Source organism: Henckelia pumila, chromosome 3 (genome assembly GCF_033568475.1).
Source record: "Henckelia pumila isolate YLH828 chromosome 3, ASM3356847v2, whole genome shotgun sequence".
NCBI classification, from domain to species: domain Eukaryota; kingdom Viridiplantae; phylum Streptophyta; class Magnoliopsida; order Lamiales; family Gesneriaceae; genus Henckelia; species Henckelia pumila.
This window is the reverse complement of record NC_133122.1, coordinates 29,118,826-29,140,789: the sequence shown is the minus strand read 5'-3', so window position 1 is coordinate 29,140,789 and position 21,964 is coordinate 29,118,826. Positions and strand designations below refer to the sequence as shown.

General features: G+C 43.2%; 1 protein-coding gene across 1 annotated transcript; it reads left to right on the top strand.

The window, feature by feature from the left end:
• Positions 1-3,573: 3,573 nt before the first annotated feature.
• LOC140888353 (uncharacterized) lies at positions 3,574-4,683 on the top strand. The gene has a single exon (XM_073296033.1). The coding sequence runs from the start codon at positions 3,574-3,576 to the stop codon at positions 4,681-4,683; it is 1,110 nt and encodes a 369-aa protein (XP_073152134.1).
• The last annotated feature ends 17,281 nt before the right edge of the window (positions 4,684-21,964 follow it).

Here is a 21,964-nt window from a genome sequence, read left to right as displayed (position 1 = left end):
AGGACTTTTAAACTGTTCGGACGATCCGAAGTGTCTTCGGACCATCCGAACTGTATCAAATCTTATTAGATCAAATTTAAACCTTATGTCCTCGGTAAACTAGATCGGACCGTCCAAACCTGAGTTCGGACTGTCCGAACCCTCTGTTATAAATACCCCCTCGGACCATCCGTTTTGTTTACACCAAAATCTCTAACTTTTCTCTTCTTCATCCGAAATTTAGCCTACAAAATACCTGCCAAACGCCGTCGTGATCAAGCGAGTTCCAGTTGCCCGATTCCTATCCATGATCCCAACCTACCTGCTATTTCACGTCCTATCCCGCGGACAATTACCCCTCTCAACCGATCCTACCCGGTAGTATTTTTGATGTCGTTTATCTTGAGAGATCTCATCTCCTATTGCTGCCTTTATTGCTGCCCGGCATTGGGAATCCTTTTTCCAGCCTTCCATTACAGATTTGATCTTCTCTGCTCTGATGTATGAGTTCTATGCCAACCTAGAACTCGAACTTGGTGATGAGCTTCACATTGCTACGATTGTTCAGGGTCGGCATGTTCGTTTTTCATTCTCCAACCTTGCTGAGTGGTTCCAACTTCCTACGGAGGGACCCAGTCTCTACTTTGGTCCGGGATGGCCTCAGAACGATCCTACTTTTGATCACGATGAGGTTCTTCTCTGCTCTGATCGTCTTCTTTTGAAACAACTCCGTCCTGATTTTCAAGTCATTCAAAATTGATGACCACTTCTATCGTTCCTCGCAGTGGAGAAACCTCCACCTGCATTTATCTTGATCTTTACGTTCTCTATCACCTTGTCTCCTCCCGTCCTTTCAACCTTACTCGCTTCATTATGCAGGTCATGCATAATACGGCTAAAGCCAAGAGGAAGGTCACTCTTCCTTTTGCTCGTCTCATCAATCGTATTTTGACTTACTTCGATATTTCATTTGATCACGTGGATCCCCTTTCCATCCATGATTCGCACACTTTCAACCATTCTTCGATCACCAAGATGGAATTGTCTTGGAACCCTGTCTTATCTCGTTGGGTTGATGACCCAACTTGTGCCTTTAAAAAATACCTTCTGGATAAACACTTTTCAATTCCTTATTCGAGTCTTTTGCCATCTACTCAGGCCAAGGGCTTTCCCAATGAACCGCCTGCCGAAGGATGACCTTTCTCTTCTAGCTTTCAAGCATTTGCGGCCAATCTTGGCGAGCTTCCATTTAAGATTCCCGAGATCCCTGCTAACCCCGCTCACCAGTCTGATCGTCTTTTCGAGACTCTTTAGTGTATTGATGGAAATCTAGCCAGCCACTTCGCATCTTCTACTGCCTCTATGGATGCGTTGACTATGAGAGTTGCCTTGTTGGCGACTCGCTTTGATGACTTCCTTTCCCGTTATCCACCTCCACCGCATGATGACTCTTAGTTTTTATTTGCATTTTAAGTTGTATTTTGTAATGCTGTTTTATGTAAAATTCAAGTTTATTGGAATAAAATTAGTGTCTTTTTATTTTATTTCCTTTAATTTATTGCTTTTTTATTATTGCAAAAAGGAGGATAAGTCTAGTTAAATTGGTTAAATTCAATAATTATTAAATTGAGGGGGAGTTTATTAAACAATTGAATGCTTAAATTTTATTTGATTAAATGCTCATTATTTCTTGAATTATTTTATTAGTGCTTATTTTTTTTTCTCTTTATATTTTATTTCTCCCATTTCACCAAGTTTTGTGATCATAAAAAATGGAGAGATTGTTACGCCTTAAATGCATACAAATCTTGTGTAGGGAGATTAATGTTTTTAATGCATTAAAAATTCTCACAAAAATTATGTTTTGATGATTACAAAACTCGGTTAATTATTACTAACAATTTAAAGTGAGAAATTTGCAGACAATAATATTTTTGTATGAACAATATTGGAAGCAAGAACCGATAATAAAAAATTGGAGATAAAAGATTGAAATGTTCGAATTTGCCCAGGTTCGGACGGTCTGAAGTGACGTTCGGACCATCCGAAGATTATTCAAATAATTAAATATGTTCGGAGGACAGGCTCGGAGACCACAAAGACCTGTTCGGACGATCCGAAGCCAGTTCGGACGGTCCGAAGTTTTTCCTGAAATTAAAAATTGTTCGGAGGCACCCTCGGAGGGCACGAAAGGCACACTTCGGACGCTCCGAAGCCAGGATCGGAGGATCCGAACTCCTTTACGACAACTGAAGATTTTGTCGGAAGAAATTTGCCGAAATGAATTTAAGGCAGCCGTTCGGACGATCCGAAGACCTGTTCAAACCATCTGAACAGTTACCCAGCCGCAGAAATTTGAAAATCAATCAGTGACGTTCGGAGGATTTGAAGACCTGTTCGGAGGATCGTAACCAGCTCGAGTTTGCAACTATAAATAGAGGTCATTTCAAGACAATTGAAGACAATCCAATTCACTCTCATCTTTTGCAAGCATCTCCTATCATTCAAAGTGTTCTATCAAGAGTTATTCGATATATTCGCTCAAAAATCGAGAGTTATGTGTAAAAATCATTTGTGAGTTGGTTGTGCGATCATTGTAAACACTTGAATGTGAAGCCAAGTGTGTTGTGTGATTGTTGAGGCTATCATTGGAGCCCTTAAGGCCAAGTGTATCGAGTTGTATCGGCGCGGTGATCGTGTTGAGTTGTACGGCTATCCTTGGAGCCATCAAGGACAAGACGTTTGAAGTGCTAGTGGATCCTTGGTTAATCGACCTTAACCAAGAAGGGGAGACGTAGACAATTTATCGTCGAACTTCCATAAACATATTCTATCTCTTTTATCGCTTTATTTACTTTACGTATTTATTTATCACATTTATACTTGATTGCTTTAAGTATTCCGCTTGCGTATTTGCATAATCACTTAAGATTACTAAAGTTGCCAATAGAACCTGATGCCCCGGGAAATTATTTTGACCCGAACCCGTTCATTATGGGTTGGCCCAATTTTGGGATTATTATTATATATCAGGTCCAACTCAGTTTTCTACCTGTTAGGGCATGTCAAGACCTGGGCTGCTTATTACTGGGCTGACTCGAGCTGGGGCCCAATAGGGCTTGGTATGTTTTATAGGTCAAGTGGAACTTGAATACATTGGAGATAAGCTTGACCATTGCACAGATATGAATGAGATAAGGATAAACTCAAGGGCGGACCAATGAGTGAAGATTCCTACTCCATGACATGTTATAATTCGACTAGGTAACTTACTCTATTTTTTCTATAAATACAGGTATTGTTATGGTATTCATTATTCATTACTCAATTTTACTTTCACGCACTCATATCTCTCAATTTTCGCATTAATCATACCATCTGCCTTCAAGACACTGACTTAGGCATCGGAGGGATCACGCCGAAACACTTTCGGTGCCCCTTGACCTAGCTGTTGCTTGTGCAGAACTTGGTGTACCCGACCCGACCTGCTTCATTGGAGATTTGGAGGATCCATTCTATCAGATCGAACCCGAGGTAAAATTCCGACATCATCAATTGGCGCCATCCGTGGGAATTTGAAGAAAAAGAGTTTCGATGGCTAATCAGAATGGAGATCACCCAAATTTAGAGGTACTAGTAGCTCAGGCTATTCAGAGGGCTTTTGCAGAAAGAGCAGGGGCCAATCCACTGCACATTGATCATAATGCCCACCTCGATGAAATCAGAAAGTTGAAGGAGAAGATGGAGCAGTTAAGGAAAAAACAGTCCGGGTACCTAGCTACCACAACAAGAAACATTCCTTTTACTCAGGAGATATTGGACGCCGACCTCCCCAATCAGTTCAAATTTCCTAATGTTGGAGAGTATGATGGCAAAGGGGATCCTGAAGACCATTTGGCACGCTTTGAGAATGCAGCTCTGTTGCATAAATATTCTGATCAGATTAAGTGCCGGTCTTTCCTTACTAATCTCATAGGACCAGCCCAGCAATGGTTCAATATGCTACGTCCTGGGGAGATCAAGGAATTTAAGGATTTCAGCAAATCCTTTTTGCATCACTTTGCTAGCAGCAAAAAGCATCCTACCACTACTTTCAGCCTCTTTGCAATAAAGCAACGAGAACATGAAAATTTGAGAGCATACATCCGCAGGTTTAGTGCCTTGGCTCTCGAGGTACCCATGGCTACTCCAGACCTGCTCATCAGTGCCTTCATGCAAGGGCTGGATACAAAAGATTTTCTTAAATCTATAATAAAGAGGCCGCCAGAAACATATGAAGAATTACTTGCCCGAGCTGAAAAATATGTCAACATGGAAGAGATACAGGTTTCGCGGGCAGCTGTGAAGAGGGAACGGCCGAAAAGTCCAAAGAACAATAGGGTTTCAAACAATAATTCAGGGATGGGACAGCCATTCCGACCTGCATTGTTGGGAGAATTCACCTCTTTCAGTCCTTTACGCATGAGTAAAGTCCGAGCCCTACAAATTTGTGACAATCGAAAACTCACACAAAGGCCTTCGTGGACGGAAAATGGACCCCGAAACAGGCAATCAGATAAATATTGTCACTTTCATAATGAGTATGGGCATACTAAAGAAGACTGCCGACAATTAGATCAGGAGATTGAGAGGATAATACAACAACATTCTGAAATAAAAAAGATATTGATCCGACAAGAGGGGTACCGTCCGAACAAGAAATAACGAGGAAGATGGAGACAGAGAGCCAGGACTGCTCCTCCTCATGAGGATTTAAATCGCCCAAATCAGGACCAGCCCAGGGATGATCGAGCTCATCAAAGACCGGCTCCGCCTGCTCGGGGAATTATCAATATGATTTCAGGAGACCCTAGTGATGGAGATTCCAATCGAGCTAGGAAAACTAGCAGCCGAAAATTAATAAATATGGAGATTGACAATCAAACTGTCAACACTGGCCCGACCCTCTCTTTTGGGCCGAAAGATTTAAAAGGGGTTTCTAACAACCATAATGATGCATTGGTAATAAGGGCCATGGTCACGAATTACGATGTGGCCCGAATATTTGTGGATTCAGGCAGTTCTGTCAATGTTCTATTCCAAGAAGCTATCAATCAAATGGACCTGGGACAGTACAAAATAGAGCCCGTCGTCACATCACTCTTTGGTTTCACGGGTCTTGCAATCCAGCCTGTTGGGTTAGTACATCTACCCCTAACTCTTGGGAAAGGCAACGGTCGCAAGACCAGGATTGTGAGCTTTATTATAGTAGACGCTCCGTCTGCCTATAACGCCATACTGGGTAGACCTGCCATGACCACTTTCATGGCCGTCGCATCAGCTCTGCATCAGAAAATTAAGTTCCCAGTGGGTAATGAGGTCGGTGAGGTGCAAGGTGATCAAGTTATTGCACGAAAGTGTTATGTGGAGGAAGTTAGAATAGAGCAAAAAGTAGCCAGGACTGATAATGTTGACAGACCTAGATTTGCTGGCATGGAAAAAGTCAAGATAGAAGACACATCTGTCACTGCTGAAGAAGAAATTGAAGAAATAATGATCTCCCCTCCTTCGGGGATGGTAAAAATTGCCCGTACCCTTGAAGTAGAGTTGAAGCAACTACTACTGAAATGCTTGCAAAAAAATAAAGACGTCTTCGCGTGGTCAGTTTCAGACCTGGTAGGGGTCCATCGGGAAATAGCATAGCACAAGCTCAATGTAATAAAGGGTTGTCTCCCTATTATTCAAAAGAAAAGGCACTTCGGTCCTGAAAAAGATGCAGTAATAAAGGAGCAGGTGGACGAGCTACTCAGGGCTGGGCATATTGAAGAAATACACTTCCCGACCTGGTTGTCTAACATAGTCTTAGTCCCGAAATCTACGGAAAAATGGCGTATGTGTGTAGATTTTCAAGATTTGAATAAAACATGCCCTAAAGATTGCTACCCCTACCTAGAATAGACCAGCTTGTCAATTCCACTGCAGGGCATGAATTACTTAGCTTTTTGGATGCTTACCAAGGATATCACCAAATTCCCTTGGCAAAAGAGGACAAAGACAAGGTCAGTTTTGTCACATCAGCAGGAACCTATTCCTATGTGTCATGCCGTTTGGACTCAAAAACGCCGGGGCTACATACCAAAGGTTGATGGATAGAGTATTCGAGCAGCAAATTGGAAAAAATATCGAGGTCTATGTAGATGATATCCTGGTCAAGACCCAAACTGCGGACCAGTTCATTACCGACCTAACTCAAACTTTTCAGACTTTAAAGCACTATCGACTTAAGCTAAACCCCAGCAAGTGTACTTTCGGAGTCCGAGCTGGAAAGTTTCTGGGTTATATGATTATAAGAAGGGGAATCGAAGCTAATCTCGAAAAGGTCCAAGCCATCATTACTATGAGCTCCCCCAAGAATATACAGGAAGTACAGAGATTAACAGGAAGAATTACAGTACTGGCCCGATTTATAAGCAGATCAACAGATAAAAGCCTCCCTTTCTTTAAGGCACTACGAAAAAAACAAATTTTGAATGGAATGATGAAAGTGAGAAAGCTTTCCAGGACTTGAAAGCTTACTTAAAGCAGTTGCCTGTGCTGAATAAGCCTATCCAAGGGGAAGAATTGTTCTTATATCTGGCGGTGACCAACCGAGCAGCCAGTTCAGTCCTAGTCAGGAAGAACGGAATAAATCATCAGCCTGTGTACTTTGTGAGTCATGCCTTGAAGGGAGCTGAACTCAACTATTTAACGCAGGAAAAACTAGCCTTAGCTTTAGTTATCACTGCGAGAAAATTGCATCCTTATTTTTTGTCACACCCCATCACGGTGCTCACCAACAGCGTTCTGGGAAACATTGCAGCTAATCCAGATTCATCAGGGAGACTTATCAGATGGATTACAGAGTTGAGTGAGTATGACATAAAATTCGAGCCCCGGACAGCCATAAAAGCTCAAGCCCTAGCTGATTTCTTAGCGGAGACAGTACAACTAGAACAAGAAGAATTATGGAAGATTTTCGTAGATGGGTCATCATGTCAGTCCGGGTGCGGAGCTGGAATTGTGATCATCTCACCTTGGGGGGAAGAAACTAAAATTTCAATCAGGTTAGACTTCAAGGCCTCAAACAATGAAGCGGAATATGAGGCATTATTGCTTGGGCTCAAAGCAGCATGAAACTTGGGCATCTCCCGAGCTAATCTGTATTCCGATTCCCAATTAGCAATACAACAGAGCAACGAGAGATTTGAATGTAAAGATGAGAAGATGTTGAGATATATCAAAGCATTAGACAAAGCCAAAGAAGGGTTCACCGAGTTGAACTTAGAGCTCATCCCCCGGGCTAAAAATATTAAGGCAGACCACTTGGCCCGCTTAGCCAGTGCTCTGAGTAACCGATCTGATCCCATTGTCGCAGGTCGGGAACTTGTTTCGCAACTAGAAACTCTGGATGAAATTATAGCTCAGGTACCGGAAGGAGACTGGCGATATGATATGCACAAATATCTAATCAAGAAAGAATTACCGAGTGATAATAAGAAAGCAAAGGAAGTTAAGAGAAGGGCTCTCCGCTTTGTCGTGATCGATCAAATTCTGTTTAAATGATCTTTCTCTCAGCCTTTGTTAAAATGTTTGGGTCCTGATGAGGCCAATTATGTCTTACGAGAAATTCATGAAGGGTCTTGTGGCAGTCACCTGGGCAGTCTGGCCCTAGCTCGAAAAGCACTTTTGGCAGGATTCTTCTGGCCAACCATGCGGAAAGACTCAATAGATCTGGTTAATTCTTGTTATAATTTCCAGAGACATGCTAACCTACAATGGAGACCTGCAGAATACATGAAGGTAGTGGTGGCCACTTGTCCTTTTGATCAATGGGGAATGGATATTGTGGGGCCATTCCCTGTTAGCACAGGACAAAGAAAATTTTTGTTGGTCGCAGTCGATTATTTTTCCAAATGGGTTGAAGCCGAGCCCTTAGCCAAAATTACAGAAAATGAAGTGCTCAATTTTCTATGGAAAATATAGTGTGCCGCTTCGAAATCCCTCGCAGGTTGGAATCAGATAATGGGAGACAGTTCTGTGGATCCAAAGTTCGGGCATGGTGCCAGGAAATGAAGATCGAACAAGTTTTCACCTCTGTAGCATACCCGCAAGGGAATGGACAAGTCGAAGTTACCAACAGAACGATAGTCCAAGCCCTTAAGACACGATTGGATGCAGCCAAGGGCAAGTGGGCAGACGAGCTCCCTTTAGTATTGTGGTCTTACCAAACTACAACTCGATCCGGTACGGGTGAAACCCCTTTCAGCATGGTGTATGGGACTGAAGCTGTTCTCCCAGCAGAGATCGGACAAGAGAGTGCCAGGATCATGGCATAAGGCCCAAACAATCAAGACTGCGAGCAATGTATTTGGACTTACTTGAGGAGAACAGGTCCCGGTCTGCAATTAGGCTCGCAGCCTATCGCAAACGAATGACCCAGGCCTACAACAAAAGAGTATACCCTAAGGTTTTCCAGGAGGGAGATCTGGTTATACGAAAGATACAACATCCAGGGGAAAGAGGAAAGCTAGAGGCCAAGTATGAAGGCCCATTCAAGGTGATAGGACAAGCTGGAATAGCTGCATATTACTTGGAAATGCCCAAGGCAAGAGGGGTAAAAGGCCATAGAATTCTCAACACTTGAAAAAATACTATCCCTAGTAGCTCAGCTCGGGCCTCATCATGCCATAGCTCCCTAAGCTGGATAACCAGTTATTCATTCTTTTTGCGCTATTTATTTCTCAATATTTTGCAGAAGCCAGTCCTGGTTTGTTTACTTTATGGTCAGTCCTGTTTAGCGTCAATTCTTGGAACAATTTAAATGCAAAAGTCAATTTTGTTTTATGGAACTTACCCTACAAAGTCCACCTCAGTGGCCCACATCAGTGGAATTCAAAGCCCAGGCAGGTCTGGCACTCAAAGTCCACCTCAGTGGCCAACAGCAGTGGAATTAAAAGCCCAGGCAGGTCTGGCACTCAAAGTCCACCTCAGTGGCCCACATCAGTGGAATTCAAAGCCCAGGCAGGTCTGGAACTCAAAGTCCACCTCAGTGGCCCACATCAGTGGAATTCAAAGCCCAGGCAGGTCTGGCACACAAAGTCCACCTCAGTGGCCCACATCAGTGGAATTCAAAGACTAGGTAGGTCTGGCACACAAAGTCCACCTCAGTGGCCCACATCAGTGGAATTCAAAGCCCAGGCAGGTCTGGCACACAAAGTCCACCTCAGTGGCCCACATCAGTGAAATTCAAAGCCCATGCAGGTCTGGCACACAAAGTCCAGCTCAGTGGCCCACATCAGTGGAATTCAAAGCCCAGGCAGGTCTGGCACACAAAGTCCACCTCAGTGGCCCACATCAGTGGAATTCAAAGCCCAGGCAGGTCTGGCACACAAAGTCCACCTCAGTGGCCCACATCAGTGGAATTCAAAGCCCAAGCAGGCCTGACACACAAAGTCCACCTCAGTGGCCCACCAGTGGAATTCAAAACCCAGACAGGTCTGGTACTTAAAATTAGTAATGAGCAGTACTAACACCCACATTTTGGTGGGTAATTAAAAATCCAAGTATGATTCAATCTCGAGGATCACAGTAGAGCTTAATGAGCTTATAAAAGGTACTAATTTGCATTCCACCAGTCCAGACACCCTTAAAGGTCGGAATTCAATTCTCACTCATCCAGTCCGGGTACATGTAGCTCGGGTTTTAGGGATACACTTGATTAATTATGACTTGATTTTCATTCAGCCAGTCCGAGCATGTAGAGGTCGGGCTTTAATGGTATAATGAATTCGATTTTCATTCATCCAATCCGGGTACATATAGCTCGGGTTTTAATGATACACGATAAATTGTAGCTTGATTTTCTTACAATCAGCCCGGGCACATTAAGTTCGGGCCTTCAAGTATCAGAATTCGGCTCGGTTTGGCCAGTCTTGATATATTGAGATCGGGCCTTTAATGAATTGCACAATAAATTCTTGATTAAATTTTCAGCCAGTCCGAGTGCATATAGGATGAGTCCTTAAAATTTTTTAAGGTTATGGTTTTGTCATCCAGCCAGTCCGGGTATATTTAGTACGGGCTTTGAATAATTTACACGGTAAAGTTTGACTCAATTGGAATTCAACCAGTCCGGGTATATGTGTAGGTCGGGCCCTTAAATGATTTATACTTGATAAATTTTGTGGATGGATTTGCATGCACATTTATAACAGTAAAACCATGTTAGAATAGGAGAATTCTTAAATAAACCTGAACTGGGCAAAAACATTCATACGTGAAAGAGTAAAAAATGTATCAGCCCTACCTGGGCAACAACCGAAATCAATGACCTCGCAGGGTCTACCATTTAGATCATGTTTTTAAACAATATTTATACAAATAATCAAGGGGCGGAGGCATCCTGTGACTTTGAGCTCTGGTCGGGATCTCCTGGTTTCTCTTGCTCGGTCTCTTCTGAGTCTTCGTCGGGCATGTCGTCAAGAGCTTTGGTACAGTCCAGGAAAAGGGCGGGGTGCTCGGTCTCCGAATACCCATTAACCCTGAACTGGGCAAGGCACCCTTTAAAGCCTTCATCAAAAAAGGTAGCCGCCTTCTCAGCTACAGCGTTGGCAAAATCCACGGAGTTCAGGAACTCCTGTTTCCCGACCTCCTTCGCAGCCTCAAGCTCCTTGGTCAGGGCCCGTACTCGGTTCTCTAGTTCAATCTTATCCACCTCCAAATCGGCAGCCTTTTTGTGGGCAGCCTCAAGAGCATCTCGCCCGGACTCAATCTCCACCCTCATCTCGGTCACCTCCTCGTCATGCTCCTTCTTCATCTCACGAGACTTTCGTGTGAGTTCAGAAATCCGAGCTACGAAGGCTTCCTGATTCAGGGCATGCTCCTCTCGGGTTTTGAAAGCTCGGCTAGTGATCTCCCCTCCCCAAGCTAAAGCCTGTGATAATAAATGCCAGCTATGTAAGTGCCAGATCAGTATACAAGGTAAGATTGAAAAATCGCAACATACCTGCAAGGATGACAAAGCAAAGTTTTGTTCAGCTTCCAGGTAAGGCACCGCTTGTAGGATTTTAAAGTCAGAACGGGAAATTAAGTTCTGCATTATGCCCAGGCACCCTTGGGGGTCGGGCTTCGAGAAAAATGACATCTCTGGGACCCCGAGATGATCAGGCATTCCTTGAGGCTCAGCGTCAGGTAGGGACCCAAAGTCTATTACGGGTTCCTTGCCATGGGCTCGGGACGAGGAAACAATGGACGGCTGCTCAAGCTCGGGAAGATTAGTGCTGGGCTTTTCCTTGGTTTTGGTTGCTTTCTTTTTTGACTGTTCAGTGGGACGAGGTTCAGGATGAGTGTTGGCATCACTATCCTCTGTTTTCTTCCTCTTCAAGTTCTTCAGTGCAGCTCTGAAATTGGCAGGCATAGCGGCAGATCTGATCCTGTCGTCTAAACAAATAAAAAAAAAATACAGTAAATAAAAGGCATAAGGGGAATCAGTATAAGATAAGGATAGCACGGGTACAGGGGTACTACCTACATCCCCTTGGATCTCTACTCCCTTCCCACTGAAGCCATAATGACAGAGCAGATCCTCCTCAATCAGGCTCTCAATATAAAAAGTTTGAGCGGACATGGTGTTGATAAAATTGGTGAAGTTATGAGTAGGCAGGGCTGGGGGTTCAGGACTGGTGAAGTTCATAGCCCAGTTGGACCGGCATTCCCATGGTTGGTTGGGGTTGACAAAAAAGTATCTGTTTGTCCAGCCTTTGCGTGAGCTAGGCTTACCCTTCAAAAAGGGGTATTCGGGTCGCATGGAAATATAGAAGCGGCCCGGGGCGGTTTTCTTAATTTGCAAAAAGTAAATGAAATTTCCTATGTCTAAGGGAATTCGGAAGAAACAAAAAAGGACACCTAATGATAGAATTGAACTAAAAGAGTTCGGGGATAATTGACTCGGGCACACACAAAAGTATTGACATAAATAGGATACGCAGTTCGGGACTGGAAATCTTAAACCCATCTTGATCTGATCTAGGCTGAAGCTCAAGAAGTTAGGGGGGGGGGTCTGTGAGCTCGGTCTTTACGGCCCGAGATTATAAGATCATAGGTATCGGGCATTCCCGATTTCTCCCTAATGAGGGGACCCAGGTCTGGACTTAGATGGGAGGCCAGGACTTCATACCATTGTTTCCCTTTGGCAGATAATCGGGCCTCATCCGACCTAAGTTTGTGCAGTCGCTTTAATTTTTCTATACGAGTCTCCGACAGATCCAGCTCTGAGCTTGGATTATTGGAATCGCAGGGCTCGGGGTTGTTAGAGGGAGAATTGGATGCTTCAAAAAGGCTACTATTTCCCGAACAGAAGTCTCGTCTGGGGAGGACATATTAATCAACCTAGTGTAAGGACGGTAAGACTTACAGGTGAAAGAGTTGTAGCTCGGGATTGACACAAACAAGACAGACGCAGCAGTCCGGGTCGGGCGAGCTCTTGAAATTTTTGCAGCGTAACAGTACAAGAGTGAAAGGTAAAAAACAAAATTTTTACCGCCCAGTATATATAGAGGTGGTGAATCGATCTGGACCGTTGATTTTTAACTTGATCTATGGTTCGGGACGGGAGAAGCCATGTTCTTTTTGGCTTCGGGAAATGAACCGTTAGAGGACATCTGAGTCGTTCATTAAAAACACATCACGCGGATCCTGATCTGGACCGTCCAAAAGAAACACATTGCATGAATTAAATTCTGAACTGGTCGAATGACACATGCATAGTTTCGGGTCCGGACTGAATTCTTAGTCTAACTTCATTCTTCTTTTGTAGCGACCCTACCCGGATCCGCTACCTAATCAGAGTTAAGAGCATAATTAAACATGCATTAAATAAATCGCTGTGGAAGACTTAAATAAAAATAGATCGGCAGAATACAACCGGTTAAATAAATTCGATTTATACAACCAAATCGAATAAATAGCCTAAAGGCAGAACCTACAGCTAATCCTGCAGTCTTTACTGGTCACTGGCTACTCCAAGCTCTTGGTGCTCAATCCTGCACCTACACCTGCCCCGTCGAATGGGGTGTCCAGATACACAAAAAAGATTGAACGTGAGATCTAAGCTCAATACGAAAGCACTAGGTAAAACATACAAAATATGATGCATGCAAATGATAGGGTATCCATATCTGGGATAACTGTATATATTTTTGCGTACACTGCTCATTCCTACAGGACGTGGACCGTGATTCCCGATGCTAATCACCCATGACTCGTCAGTCACTGAGCACTAGACATCAACCGTCCAGACAGGGCTGAGCGACCCTACGTGGCTCACCTCACAAGATGGACAGACACAATATGATATGCACATGCTGCATAATAAATGACATACAAAATGCAACATATAAGCATGCAAAACCCACTGACAATCTCAGTCTGTACTTGCGTACCTTACTACAGGCAGTTCCTAGCAGTCTCGCTCTAGGTTCCAAGCCTATATCAGTTCTACAATGCAAATACCCAGGCATCATTCATTAAGCTCTAAAAGCCTTAACTAAGCTATTGCATACTCCTAAATAATTTAAGGAGACCATAGCTATACCTGCGTCCGTCGTCAGCCCACTGATGGTGACTATCCCGCAACTAGGGGTACACCCCTACTGCAGCTCCACAGCCTCAAGCACTGCTCCGCTACTATGTCAGACACTGTCCGACTATACTAAAATATGTTCCTTACTCCAACTCTAAAATAAGAGTACCCAAAGCCCAAAATAGAGCTACTAGGGCGAAGGAGAGGAATTCGGAATTGGCAAGAAATGAGGATCTCGGACCCTATATTTATAGACGTCAATTGGAAGTTCCGTTCCCTGATCGAAAGCTCCGAACGTGCAGATCGGAAGCTCCGTTCCTCCGATCGGAAGTTTCGATGCCACGTTTCAATCTCAACCACATGCAACCACACACCTGTCACCGACAGTCGATCGGAAGCTCCGATTGCAGATCGGAAGTTCCGATCTCCATGCTTCCGATGTGGTTCCGATGTCATCAAGATCGGAAGCTCCGATCCTAGATCGGTGGTTCCAATCCCACTCGAGTCTTGGGGTCCTCTAAGCCATTTTCGAGTGTCCTGGATCCATTTCTGAACTCCGTTAACCCTTCTGGAATTTTCTTAATCATGTTTTATTTAATCTAAACATGATTACACGATTAATATACTCATTAATCGCTAATTCTGGATACGGGTTACTACATTCTCCCCCCCTTAAAAGATTTCGTCCTTGAAATCTAGGGTAAAACCTCGAGAACGTACAAGAAACCTTTGCTCGAGTATCTGGTCGAAATATCCTCCGACACACTCAGACTCCCGTCGAATTCTCTGCAAGCTTCATTAATGCTGAACCGCATTAACATTTTCTCAGTTGAAAATTACTGCGCTACTGGTCGACAATCGAACTTCCTTAACGCTAGCGTATCGTAACACTGATACACCTTTCACTCGGACCACGATCTTCCTGACCACGAAGGATACAATACCCGCTTGGTTAATATCATTGTCCCAAAGTAATTTTAGACTAACGAAGACCAAGTCATAACTTGACTGGTTTACGACAATCGCCGAATCACTAATCAAATTAACCATCTAATGGTTCCAAAAGTTCCCGGTGCTCAACACCTCTAGTTAGGAAAACACTAATCCCCAACATTGTGCTGACACATTCTAATATGAATCTCGCTTAAGATAATCTAGTTGAACCAAGTCTTTACTTCAACGTAACTGCTCACAATGTTCCCTAGACTGGTTACCCTCCCCACTCTCCCTGAAGCACAGCCGGCTTCCCAAGGAATACTGGGAATTTAAACCATCATGTCTAGTACATTCTGCTGTCCACGTTTCTCAGTATAACCTCAACACTGTGCCCTGATGATAACTATAATCACTTGCAATTCATGACGCTACTTCATCTCCTAGCCATTGGCCTACGAAATCACGCATACATTGCAATGGAAGTCATCACGCCGCTGATGATCTACATCACCTCGATCATAGGTTATTCACCTCATGAATTTCAATCGTTGGACATCCACTTGATAGTTATACATACTCGCAATCACTGTACGCTCATCAAGACTAAGGCAAGCTCCCACCAATATGCTCGATTGGGACATTCCACAGTGCACAGACATATGGAAATGCTTCCTATTCCGTCTCGAAACTCGACAGTCATTGCACCTGGTATAACTCAATTCAGAGTCTCTGATAATACCATCAGCTCATACTAACCTATCAAGGTTGAACATAATGATCCTGGAACTAAATCCCAACGAATTCTCAATAGTCAAATCGCTCCCTTGCTGAACACATCATCCTTAGCACTGAAAAGACGAAGATTCCTGATGAACACGTCATCCCTGGAATATCGCAATTCGCTTTTTTACCAAATTACTTGTCACCTAACACACGTCCGACTATCGTCCATTGCTAAAGCGCAATATCCTTGACAAATAGTCCGCACGGATGTGACTCACGTCTTGAAAAAGAACAAACTTGATCCGTCACGATCTTGCGAAATCTTCAATTCCCACAACAATCTTGTTGGCTACTAAGTTGAAATTCTACTATCTCTGTCATTTCAGAGACATCTTTCATCACACGCTGGAAGATTAGTGACACAACCTGCTGGATCTTGAGGATCAGATCCTAGCTAATGTCACACAGATCGGACAACTGATGTTTATACAAGTACACATTTCTCGTTGGTACTCAACCCAATGGTATACTAAGACATCATCACAAAAGCACTATCCTGGGAGTTACCAATTCCTTCGTTTGTTCCTCACTGTCAAGTTAGCACCTAACTTGATCATACAAGTCCACTTCAATCGTTCCCGATTACGCAATCCCAGAAGATTCATCTCTGGCGATCATCGAGACCAAATAACTCAAATCTCTGATTTCTCTGAGATGGTATTCAGTACTCATCCCATAAGAATTACTTGACAAAATACTATCCCAAGTATTTCTTAATTGCTACATCTTGATCAATCCTGATTGGCTCAACCAATCAAACTCGTCGATCTACTTAACCTCGCACACATCTCGTCAAACGACCACTGATCATTCAATCTGCATGGCTCGGTCAATAACTATGACTCAGCTATCACAAAGAACCATTTCCAAATGGCGTCAGATCACGGTACATAAGTAGTTTACTTGGCACAAGTCCTGCGCCTTTTCATCACTACTAATTGTTGTTTCGTATTCTGAACTTAATCTTCCCAACTCTGACAGAGTTACCCAATAACCACTAGTAGTCACTAGCACAGATCCCGCGCTACTTTAGTACTACCAATCGTTGTCTTGTTCACCCAAGGCAAACATCAAGATAAACTAAGCCCATTTCCATCCCATGTAAAATCCTACGCTCAAATTCTGAAAATATCAGACAGTACTTAGCGCAACCACTGGACTCACTATCCTTACCTTGTTCATTCAGAATGAACGCCACGGCTCGTCAAGTCCAAGAAGAATAACTAAAGAATCCCAAAAATTTCCACAATCTTCGAACACTCTCCTGATCATATCCCTTGTTAAGATTGTGCAACCGTTCAAGACTAAGGTAGCTTACCTCAATTGTAACACCCGGTATTTTAAATACGTAAATCCGCATGCATAATTAGGATATTTAATCATTTAAATTTTAGATTTATGGGTTAAATAATTATGTGAATTATTTGTGCATGATTTAATTTATTTTTAAGCATTTAACCCATAATTAGTGATTTTTATGATTTTTAGTATTTTAATTATTTTATCGCGTAGACGGGACCGTGGACGGACGAGATGACAAATTTCTGGCCAATTAATTTCATGAGCCTTTTTAGAGCCCTAAAATATTATTTTGAGTTTTATTATCTCAAAATTTTTAGTATTTAATTTTATATAATTTTAGGAGTCCATTTTTATTCAAAATAAGCCAAAATATTGACTTTTTAGTATTTTTAAAATTCCCTTAATTATGTATTTCGGGATTGTTAAATTTATTATCAGATTTTAATTGTTAGTTAGAGTTTTAAGTTATATATTTTGAATTTAAAAACCCTTATTTATATATTTTAATTATCCTAAAACCTATTTTAATAAAAAAATAAAACTCTAACCTAATCTACCCCAAACCCACCGATCCCTCACACTCTCAGCCGCCACCCCCATTATTCATCATCTTCCTCAACCGAGCAGCCCTAAGGAAGAACACCATAGCCACGTTTTTGAAGGTCCAAAGCAAGTCGTCGTCGTCCCGTCGTCCCGGAGTCGTCCCACGCCCGTTTTTCTCTTCATTTTCGGTGAAAGGCATGATTTTCTTCCAAATTTTTCGTACCTATCATATATTATATTGTGTGGATTGTGTATGCATAAAAAACGTTCAAGTTTTACAGAAGATGGTTCGGTTGTCTCAGTTTATGCGTAAGGTTCTTTGTTTTCCTTCTTCATGATCACGTTTTCAGGTCCACCATGACTGGTATGGCTGCTGGTCAGAGTCCTAGGTAGGGTGAGGAGGGTTTGGACCGATGGCTCGAGGGGCTCGAGCCAATCGAGCCAGGAAACCATCTAGAGTCGATCGGCCTCCATGAGGCGCATGATTAGGGTTTCAGGGAAGGGGGCTCGGCCTTGGCGGTTCAGGCTGCATGGGGTCGGGGTCTTGGCTAGGTTCAAACCGCCCAGACGTGGGCTACGTCTGGGCGGTGGGGCTCTGGCCAAGGGTGGCCGGAGCAGGGCGGCAGCAGCCCTAGAAGGGCTGCTGCACGCGGCGGCCGAGAAGGAGAGGAGAGGGTGAGTTCGGGTTTAGGGTTAGGGCTGGGTCCGGGTCGGGTCAGTGGTCCGGGTTGGGTCAGTAGGGTAGTGGGTCGGGTTAAGTGGGTTCGGGTCCGGGTTTGGTGGGCCGGGCTTGAGTCTTTTTATTTTTAAAATATTTTATAAATTAATGGGTTTTTGGGCCAATTAATTTGAAATAAAATTATTTGGACTCCCAAATAATTTTATTTGGGCTTTTAAAATTTTAATTAAGTTAGTCCATTAACTTTATGGGCTTTTGAGCCCATAAAAGTTATTGGGCCATTCTATGGGTTTTGGGCCCATTGGGCCAATTTAAGTTGTTATTGAGCCTAGAAATGGGCTTTAATTATTTAATTGAGCTTAGAATAATTTTTATTGGGCTTAAGTATGTTATTGGGCCAGTCTCAGTGTTAATGGGCCAGATTTAAGTAAATGGGCTTGAGTGTTAGGGCTAGCAGTCCAGGACCATCCATGAGAAAATTGCATGTGTCCTGATTATATATTTAATTATTTTTATGCATTGAAGTTATTTTAATATTTATATGTTAGTAAGAAATTTAAATTAAATATATATGAAGGACACACATTTTATTTAAGTGCATGCATTCATGAAATAATTTTATGCATAATTAAATGTTTAAGGTTGAGCAATAATAAAATATTTTATGTTGGAAGTTGAAGTAGTGTGACAATTTAAGGGGGAATCGTCCCCATATGTGAACTATTGAAGGGCAGTTTACTGTCAATTTAAGAGGTGATTCGTCACCGCCACGTACGTTGGTTTCCACGCTGATCAGTATTTAATGTATGATTTAAGGTTACACTACGGATACAACCATGCGATGTTAGAAAATTAATTGCTCAACAATGTTTATGTATTATGTTATTTAAGTTAAGTTAAGTTATGTTATGTTATGATATTTTCAAGCATGCTCATTCATGTATATGTATGTATTAGTATTTAATTGTTTTAAATTATTTTAAACCCTTGTTATGTTAGCATGTTGGGCCTCTAGGCTCAATACACTGGTATGGTGCAGGTGAGTACGTTGAGGATGAGGTTGTACCCACCGGAGGCGAGGATGTATGAGCGGACATGCAGTGACCCCGTGACCGTGATAGTTGTCTGAGTCACATTGCATGTTTTATTTATGTCAGCATGTTACATTTATTTTAAGTATTTTTCAGTGGTTGGGTTTTGGAATGTTACACTTTAAATATTTTTAGTGCATGCAGTTTTTAATTATTTCCTCATGTCAGTATTTTAATTAAATGTAGACTCAGTATTTATTTTATTAAAGAATGCATTTTATTTAAGTATTTATTTATTTATTTTTAAATCTTTTTATTCGGTGCATATATGTATGGGCATATATGTACAACTTTTATTTAGTAAGTATATAAAAAAAAAATTTCCGCATATTTATTTATTTAATAATTATAGAGTTAGGGTCGTTTCAGTTGGTATCAGAGCACGGTCCTCGGAGGGGTCATTACTGCTATGCGAGCTCAGAAATCCACGCTACCGGTCTGTAAGTTTTAAGTGTTTATAGCATGATTTAATTTTTAGAATTTAAGTTAGCATTAATTTTAAACAACTTAGTTATGCATGGCGATTTACGTAAATAAATATGTGGTGGTGCAGAATGCCTCCCAGACCGATGAACAGACGTGGGGGATCTCCACCTACACCTCCACCTCCACCTCCGCAGAACCCTCTAGCAGCATTGGAGCAGGCCAATGCGAATATGATGGCAGGGATTACTGCTCTGTTAGAGCAGCAGGCTACTCGTCCCAGGTTGTCCCATGAGGAGGACGTTGCTGAGAGGTTCCAGAAGAAGGGACCCAAGGAGTTTGTTGGTACCACCGATCCTTTGGTGGCGGAGGGATGGATTCGCTCTCTGGAGTCCATCTTTGCTTATATGGGGATCACAGACACCAACAGGGTGAACTGTGCGACGTACATGCTGAGGGGTGATGCAGCGCTCTGGTGGGAGGGTGCAGCCAGGGGAGTTCACCTTCCTACACTAACCTGGGCAGAGTTTAGGCGTATCTTCTACGCCAAGTACTTCACTGAGGATGTGCGCAGTCGCATGATCCGTGAGTTTATGAGTCTCCGTCAGGGGGACAAGACAGTGGTTGAGTATGTGAGATAGTTCGAGAGGGGCTGTCACTTTGTGCCTCTGATTTCAGATAGTCCACCAGAGAAGTTGAGGCAGTTTGTGGAGGGTTTGAAGGTGGATATCAAGCATGATGTTCGCATGGCAGACGTCCTTACTTATGAGTCTGCAGTCAGTAGAGCCTTGCGTTCCGAGGAGGGTCGGAGAGAGATTCAGAGAGAGCAGCAAGGGAAGAGGCAGTTTCAGGCTGGGTATGAGCGACCATCTTCGCAGCCTCCTGCGAAGAAGCAGTATACAGGGCCGGCTAAGGGCCCGAATCCACAGCAGAGGCCACAGCAGCAGAGGCCGCAGCAGCAGAGGGGCGGGGCCCCTAATGCCATAGCTTATCCTACTTGCCCGAAGTGCCAGAAGATGCATTCGGGACCTTGTCTATTGGGAGCAGGAGTTTGCTACCACTGTAGGGAGCCAGGGCATCAGATAGCTAACTGCCCAAGGAAGAAGAACACCGCTGGTAGGGTGTTTGTGATGCAGGCCGAGGAGGTAGATCCAGACACCTCCTTGATCACCGGTATATCTTATCCCTAGCATTTTAATAATTTTCCTTTGGTTAAAAATTTAGTCTTTAATTTGGAATTATTGTTATTTGGGTTATTTAACTGCATGTTAGAATAGGAAGCATGTTTTACTTGTGATTAGAATTAAGAAGTAGTAGTGACTCGTTGGGGAAAATTTAGTAGTGGTATGAATCTGTTGGGAATTTTCTGCGTGCAGGGAGAATTCTAGTTGGAGGCAACTCCACGTTTGCGTTGCTAGATTCAGGGGCTGCGCATTCATTTATCTCCCTGAAGTTTATCAGGCGGGTAGGCATCACACCTGAGAGTAGTGACAGTGGGTATGATGTTACTATGCCGTCAGGGCAGATTATTTCTACCTCGAAGGTTATTCGAGGACTGGAGTTAGAGCTGCAGGGACACTCCATTCGAGCAGATGTGGTGGTTTTGCCATTGAGTGGATTCGATTTGATTTTGGGCATGGACTGGTTGACAGTCAATGGAGCTTCGATTGATTTTCGTCGGAGATCAGTGTCAGTGAGACCTACAGTAGGCGACCCGTTCACTTTTCATGCATCTCAGAGCAGTGATATTCCTCGTGTGATATCTCTTATTCATGCGAGGAAGTTGTTGAGACGGGGTTGCCTGGGGTTTTCAGCGAGTATTGTCACGACTTCAGAGCCATCTAGCAGATCATTATCAGAGATAGAGGTGGTTCGTGACTTTTCGGATGTCTTTCCGGAGGATGTTGCAGGAATTCCACCAGTGAGAGATGTGGAGTTCAGCATCGACTTAGTGCCAGACACCGTGCCTATCTCTAAGGCACCGTACAGACTTGCTCCTACCGAGATGAAAGAGTTGAAGGAGCAGATTCAGGAGTTGTTAGAGAAAGGCTTTGTTCATCCTTGCTTTTCTCCGTGGGGAGCTCTGGTGTTATTTGTGAAGAAGAAGGATGGCAGTATGAGACTGTGCATCGATTTCCGAGAGCTCAACAGGGTCACAGTGAAGAACAAGTATCCACTGCCGAGGATAGAGGATTTATTTGACCAGTTGCAGGGAGCTTCGGTGTTCTCCAAGATCGATCTGCGATCTGGTTATCATCAGTTGCATGTTAGAGATGCAGATGTGTCCAAGACTTCTTTCAGGACCCGATCTGGGCATTACGAGTTCTTAGTGATGCCATTTGGGATGACCAATGCTCCAGCGGTTTTCATGGATCTCATGAACCGAGTCTTTCAGCCGTATCTAGATCAGTTCATCATAGTCTTCATTGATGATATTCTGATCTATTCTAGGAGCATCGAGGAGCATAGACAGCATATTCAGACAGCCTTGCAGACTTTGAGGGAGCATCGGTTGTATGCCAAGTTCAGCAAGTGCGAGTTTTGGCTTGAGCAGGTGGCATTTCTTGGTCACATTATTTCGAGAGATGGGATTGCAGTTGATCAGTCTAAGGTTGAGGCAGTGCAGAATTG

Coding starts and splice junctions, on each gene's coding strand:
- LOC140888353 (XM_073296033.1), top strand. CDS start 3,574: ATGGCTAATCAGAATGGAGATCACCCAAATTTAGAGGTACTAGTAGCT.